General features: G+C 60.3%; 1 protein-coding gene across 1 annotated transcript in view; it reads left to right on the top strand.

Annotated features, from left to right (window-relative positions):
• The first annotated feature begins 205 nt into the window (after positions 1–205).
• The window catches only part of IRS2 (insulin receptor substrate 2), a 29,397-nt gene continuing 22,503 nt past the window's right edge, over positions 206–7,099 (top strand). Inside the window, 2 exon segments of the mRNA XM_019644823.1 lie at positions 206–1,911; positions 1,914–4,709. Of these exon segments, the coding sequence (XP_019500368.1) occupies positions 750–1,911; positions 1,914–4,709 (3,958 nt within the window). The 5' untranslated portion in view covers positions 206–749.

Here is a 7,099-nt window from a genome sequence, read left to right as displayed (position 1 = left end):
CCACCCTGCCCGGGCCCCTGCCTCAGCGGGAGGGGGGAGGGGACGGCGGGAAACACAACCCGGGGAGAAAGGAGGGCGGGGCGGGGGTGCGCTGCCCGCCCCTCCGCGCCCCCGCGCTCATTGGTCCGCGCGCCGTCCGTCCGGGGACTCGGCGCCAATGCTGGCAGCGGGGCGGGGCGGCCGCGCCGTGTGTGCCTGCGTAACGCCGAGTCACATGTTGTTTTGCTCTTCTTAGTTCAGTCACTCGGTGCGCGATGTGTTACTCACTGTGCGGCGGGGACCGCGACAAGCCCGGGTCGCCGTTGGCAGCAGCAGAGGCAGCAGCAGCAGCCCCGGCGGCGGCACGGACCTCGAGTGCCCAGGCGCACCCCGGCACCCCAGAGCGCGGTGCGGCGGCAGGACCCGTGTGGCCGCGCGAGCTTTAGGCTCGGCTCCGCGGCTCAGGGACCCCGACTCTCGACTCAGCCAGCGAGTCCCCAGGCGCCGCCCGGGAGGCAGCGGCTGCGGGCAGCCGGGCCAGGGGGCGGCCACCGCCGGAGCTGGGCATCCTCTGGGGCCGCGGAGGGCGCTGCGCCACCGCGCGGTACCGGCCCCCGCGGGCCTCCCCGAACCTTCCCCATCTCCTGGGCCCAAGGGACGCGGACTCCGGCGGGCGAGCAGGGGTGGAGGGAGCCGCCCCTGCCCGCACCCCCTCCGCTCCCCCGAGCCCCTCCACGCCGGGCCGGGCGGCGCGGCCTGAAGTGCCAGCGATGGCGAGCCCGCCGCTGCACGGCGCCCCCGGGCCGGCGGGCGGCGACGGCCCCAACCTCAACAACAACAACAACAACAACAACCACAGCGTGCGCAAGTGCGGCTACCTGCGCAAGCAGAAGCACGGACACAAGCGCTTCTTCGTGCTGCGCGGCCCCGGCGCGGGCGGCGACGAGGCAACGGCGACAGCGGGCGGGGGTCCGGCGCCGCTGCCGCCGCGGCTCGAGTACTACGAAAGCGAGAAGAAGTGGCGGAGCAAGGCGAGCGCCCCGAAGCGGGTCATCTCGCTCGACTGCTGTCTGAACATCAACAAGCGCGCCGACGCCAAGCACAAGTACCTGATCGCCCTCTACACCAAGGACGAGTACTTCGCCGTGGCGGCCGAGAACGAGCAGGAGCAGGAGGGCTGGTACCGCGCGCTCACCGACCTGGTCAGCGAGGGCCGCGCGGGTGCCGGCGACGCGCCCCTCGCTACCGCCACCGCCGGGTCCTGCAGCGCCTCCTTGCCCGGAGCCCTGGGCGGTTCAGCCGGCGCCGATGACAGCTACGGGCTGGTGGCACCCGCCACGGCCGCCTACCGCGAGGTGTGGCAGGTGAACCTGAAGCCCAAGGGCCTGGGCCAGAGCAAGAACCTGACAGGCGTGTACCGCCTGTGCCTGTCGGCGCGCACCATCGGCTTCGTGAAGCTCAACTGCGAGCAGCCGTCGGTGACACTGCAGCTCATGAACATTCGCCGCTGCGGCCACTCGGACAGTTTCTTTTTCATCGAGGTGGGCCGCTCGGCTGTCACGGGACCCGGCGAACTGTGGATGCAGGCCGACGACTCGGTGGTGGCACAGAACATCCACGAGACCATCCTGGAGGCCATGAAGGCTCTCAAGGAGCTCTTCGAGTTCCGGCCGCGCAGCAAGAGCCAGTCGTCGGGCTCGTCGGCCACGCACCCTATTAGCGTCCCCGGCGCTCGCCGCCACCACCACCTGGTCAATCTGCCCCCCAGCCAGACGGGTCTGGTGCGGCGCTCGCGCACCGACAGCCTGGCTGCCACCCCGCCGGCTGCCAAGTGCAGCTCCTGCCGGGTGCGCACAGCCAGCGAGGGCGACGGCGGCGCGGCGGCGGGGGCCGGGGCCGGGGCGGCGGGCGGCAGGCCGGTGTCTGTGGCGGGGACGGCAGCCGCGCGAGCAAAGTGACGCTGGCGCCGGCAGGGGGCGCCCTGCAACACAGCCGCTCCATGTCCATGCCGGTGGCGCACTCGCCTCCGGCCGCCACCAGCCCCGGTAGCCTGTCGTCCAGCAGCGGACACGGCTCTGGCTCCTACCCTCCGCCTCCGGGCCCGCACCCGCACCTGCAGCACCCCTTGCACCATCACGCGGGCCAGCGGCCCTCCAGCGGCAGCGCCTCAGCCTCCGGTTCCCCCAGTGATCCCGGCTTCATGTCCCTGGATGAGTACGGCTCCAGCCCTGGGGACCTGAGAGCCTTCTGTAGCCACAGGAGCAATACGCCTGAGTCCATCGCCGAGACCCCTCCGGCCAGGGAGGGCAGCGGGAGCGAATTGTACGGGTACATGACCATGGACAGGCCCCTGAGCCACTGTGGCCGTCCCTACCGTCGAATCTCAGGGGACGGAGCTCAGGACTTGGAGAGAGGGCTGAGGAAGAGGACTTACTCCTTGACCACACCTGCCAGGCAGCGGCCGGTGCCCCAGCCCTCCTCCGCATCCCTGGATGAATACACCCTGATGCGGGCCACTTTCTCCGGCAGCTCAGGCCGCCTCTGCCCGTCCTGCCCTGCGTCTTCTCCCAAAGTGGCCTACCACCCCTATCCCGAGGACTACGGCGACATTGAGATTGGGTCCCATAGGAGCTCCAGCAGTAACCTGGGCACGGACGATGGCTACATGCCCATGACCCCTGGCGTAGCCCTCATGGGTAGTGGCAGTGGCAGCTGCAAAAGTGACGACTACATGCCCATGAGCCCCACCAGCGTGTCTGCCCCAAAGCAGATCCTGCAGCCACGGGCTGCTGCTGTGGCCTTGCCCCCCACGGGAGCTGCAGTGCCAGCGCCTGCCTCTGCGGCCAGTAGGGCCTTTCCGGTGAACGGGGCCAGCTACAAGGCTAGCTCCCCGGCGGAGAGTTCCCCTGAGGACAGTGGATACATGCGCATGTGGTGTGGCTCCAAGCTGTCGATGGAGAACACAGACAGCAAGCTGCTTCCCAATGGGGACTACCTCAACATGTCCCCCAGTGACGCGGGCACATCGGGAACCCCGCCTGACTTCTTCTCAGCAGCCCTTCATGGCGGTGGAGAGCTGCTCAGGAGCGTCCCTGGCTACTGCTACAGCTCCTTGCCCCGCTCCTACAAGGCTCCCTACACCTGCAATGGGGACAATGACCAGTATGTGCTCATGAGCTCCCCCGTGGGACGCATCCTGGAAGAGGAGAGGCCGGAGCCGCAGGCCAGTTCGGGAACCACGCAGTCGGCCAGCGTCTTCGTGGCTGGGGTGGGTGGTGGTGGCCACACCCAGCCTCCTCACTCTGTAGTGCCTTCGCCTGGGAGATTGAGTGGCAGCAGCGGTGGCCGCCAAGAAGGCTTCCTGAACCAGCGTTGCCGGGCAGTGCGTCCTACGCGCTTGTCCCTGGAGGGGCTTCAGACCCTGCCTAGGATGCACGAGTATCCTCTGCCGCCTGAGCCCAAGAGCCCGGGCGAGTACATCAACATTGACTTTGGTGAGGCGGGAGCACATTTGTCGCCACCTGCCCCTCCGCTGCTGACTTCGGCGGCCTCCTCCTCCTCGCTGTTGTCTGCCAGCAGCCCAGCCTCATCCCTGGGCTCTGGTACCCCAGGCACAAGCAGCGACAGCCGGCAGCGCTCCCCGCTTTCTGACTACATGAACCTCGACTTCAGCTCGCCCAAGTCACCCAAGCCGGGCATCCAGAGCGGGGACCCGGTGGGCTCCTTGGATGCCCTCCTGTCCCCCGAGGCCTCTTCCCGGTACCCACCACTGCCCCCACGCCCTGCCGCCCCCGCCTCCTCCCTTCAACCACAGCCGCCCCCACCGCCACCCCCAGGAGAGCTGTACCGCCTGCCTCCAGCATCCACGTCCCAGGGCCCCAGCGCTGCCTCCTCTTCGTCCTCGGAGACTGGGGACAATGGTGACTACACCGAGATGGCCTTTGGCGTGGCTGCCACCCCGCCACAACCCATCGTGGCCCCCTCGAAGCCGGAAGGTGCCCGCGTGACCAGCCCCACGTCTGGCTTGAAGAGGCTGAGTCTCATGGATCAGGTGTCTGGAGTCGAGGCCTTCCTGCAGGCTGGCCAGCCCCCAGACCCACACCGGGGGGCCAAGGTCATCCGCGCAGACCCGCAGGGGGGCCGCCGCCGCCACAGCTCCGAGACCTTCTCCTCGACCACCACTGTGACCCCCGTGTCCCCGTCCTTCGCCCACAACTCGAAGCGCCACAACTCAGCCTCCGTGGAAAATGTCTCTCTCAGGAAAAGCAGCGAAGGGGGCGGCAGTGGCGTCCTCGGTGGAGGTGATGAGCCCCCCACATCCCCCCGCCAGTTGCAGCCACCGCCCCCCCAGCAGGGGCGGCCATGGACATCGAGTCAGCCTGGGGGCCTGGTTGGCTGCCCTGGGGGAAGTGGCTCTCCAATGCGCAGGGAGACGTCTGCCGGCTTCCAGAATGGCCTCAACTACATCGCCATCGATGTGAGGGATGAACCAGGGCTGTCATCGCCGCCGCCGCAGCACCCGCATACGCAGCAGCACCCACATCCGCAGCCAGGTGACAAGAGCGCCTGGGGCCGGACCCGTAGTCTCGGCGGTCTCATCAGCGCTGTGGGAACCAACAGCACCGGTGGGGTGTGTGGGGGGTCGGGCCCTGGCGCCCTGCCCTCCGCCAACACCTATGCCAGCATTGACTTCTTGTCCCACCACCTGAAGGAGGCCACCATTGTGAAAGGTGAGGCCCTTTGACCTTGTGGTTGGTGGGAAGAAGGGTGGGAAAGTGGGTGAGTGTCTGTGGGTTCACGCCTCATCCCTTCTTTGGTACCTTGACCTAAATGCCAAAATATTGGCCCAGGTTTCTTGAGGTTTTTTTTGTTTTTTATTTTTGGCTCCTGTATTCTGTTTCCCCAAAGACCTTGCCAAGAGCAGTCAAGTTGTCTTTGAGTTGAATGTGAAGCTTCCGACTCAGGAGTTCATAATTTGTTTCTTTGGTCCTACTCGTTTCTTCGTTCTCACAGCTCTTCTTTTCTCATCTGTTAACACTGGATGTGCTCCCCAGGTCAGCCACCCCAGGGAGGTGGCAAACACTGTCTTCCTGATCTGAGAGGTGGGAGAGTTCTGCTAGGAAGGGCCCTGAAGTTATGACTGCTCCCAGGCTATAGCCTTCGCCTTTCTGTTTGTTTTCCTGGAGTTGGGTCCAAGCTGATTCTTGCTGAGCCTCAAAGTTTATAAAAACAGGCCTGAAAGTCACTTAGGAAATAAGCATCCATTTTGGTGGCTACTACAGGGAACAGTTAACCATTTACAGTTTACACATAAATTGTAGGAGCTGCTCCATCAGACATTCTTTTTCTCCTGAGGGGCTGAAATGGTAACACTGCTGAAACACAGCTTAAAAGTAGTGATTCGCAAACTGGAGCATACCTGGGAGTCACCTGGAGAGGCTGCTGAAACCTGGATGGCCTGGTTATATAAATAGAGGCATACAGTAGGTCTGGGGTGTGGCCCAGAATGTGCATTTCTAAGAAGCCTCCAGGTTGTGCTGATGCTGCTGGTTGGGGGACCATCCTCTGAAGACCCTACCCCAGGTTAGACCCACTTGCGGAGCTTTGAGAAATTACCTATGAGGTCTCGCCCCAGACACATTCAAGCACCTGATGGGTACAACCCAGGCATGAGCATTTTTCAGTTGCCCAGGTGATGTTAATATGCAGCCAGGATTTAGAATCAGTGCTGTAGACAAAACAAATGAAAGACAGCGACATGGGGCTTTTCAAGAATAATTGGACAGGATGGTGCCCTGTATTGTTCTTCACATTCTCATCAAATATCCATGAGGAGAGACAGACTGCTTGCTTTGCAGCTGGTGGTGCATTCTGACTGTCTCAAACTTTGAGTGATGAGAGGAGAGAAGGAGGCTTAAGGGGGCGAGGGGAGGGGGGAAACATTCAATTCAAGAGTTTCTTCTTTGGTTTTGTAGCTGTTTCTGTGCAGTGTTGATAGTAAGACAGAGGCTCTGTGAGAACCACAGCACACGCCGTAGTGGATAGTGTTAAGTGAATGCTGTCCTCAATGCTGGCCTAAGGTCAACGGTCTGCCAGGGTTACAAGGTGATGATCAAGGTGGTGGGGAGAGCCATATGCCTTTTGTTCTTAAACAGACTAGTTTAATGCTGTCTAAATGCAGCATATGTTTGATAATGTCCACGGGATTTAAAAGTATAGCTGTAGGGTAGATAAATATCTTATTATTCTAATATAATAGAGGAAAAGCTATTTACGTGTGTATTACAACCCTGGAATAAAAGATGAAAAGAGTCACAGAGAATTATCAGGAGTGTGGTGCTTCGGCATCTAATTAAGTCAGTTGGAAGTTGTTAAGAATGTGTCCCCGAAACGATGACTCTCAGCTGAAGGTCACTTTGCTTAGAGTTACAATAAATAAGCACTATAGGTACATCTGAAAAATTGCTAGTGTGTCAGGGAGTGTAGGATTCGCTGTGGTCTAAGACGCAGACCATATAAACATACCAGCATAACTAGATTGAGTGGGGAAAAAATACACACACAAATTTATTTGGTATGCCCAAATGGGTATATGCTATAGTGAACATGAAAGTACATTTTGCTGAAATCTGATGCTAATCAGAAAAACAGTCTGAGAACATAACACCTTTTACTGCTTTTGGCGGAGTAGGCAGTAAAAACCTGGACTGGATTCAGGAGGGCCCCAGGAGTGGGTTCGTGCAGTAACAGGAGGAGGGAGCTGGAGTTTGCGCCTACAGGCCTAAAAGGATTCAAGGCCTTTCTGATAACATAGATACTACATTCAGAAACGTGATTCATGGATGATATAATGCCCTTTTCAGACGAGGGAAAATTTTAAACTGCAAGAGATAAGTTTGGTTAGAGACCCAATTTAGCTTGTTTTGTTTAAGATTTCCCACCAGTATAAAATTCCTTTCAACCTATAGGATTCAGGATTCTGAAATCAAAACAGCAGTTTGTATGTTTCACAGTGGCTGAACAAAGATGAGAGATCGTTTTTTGGTTGCTGTTTTCCTGAAGTCTGTGTAGCATGATGGTAAACACCCTTTTAAGAAGGAAAAAGGCTCCTTTTAAGCTA

The sequence above is a fragment of the Hipposideros armiger genome, unplaced genomic scaffold (genome assembly GCF_001890085.2).
Source record: "Hipposideros armiger isolate ML-2016 unplaced genomic scaffold, ASM189008v1 scaffold_91, whole genome shotgun sequence".
Classification (NCBI taxonomy): domain Eukaryota; kingdom Metazoa; phylum Chordata; class Mammalia; order Chiroptera; family Hipposideridae; genus Hipposideros; species Hipposideros armiger.
Note: the sequence above shows the minus strand (reverse complement) of the source record. Positions and strands in the feature narration are given on the sequence as shown.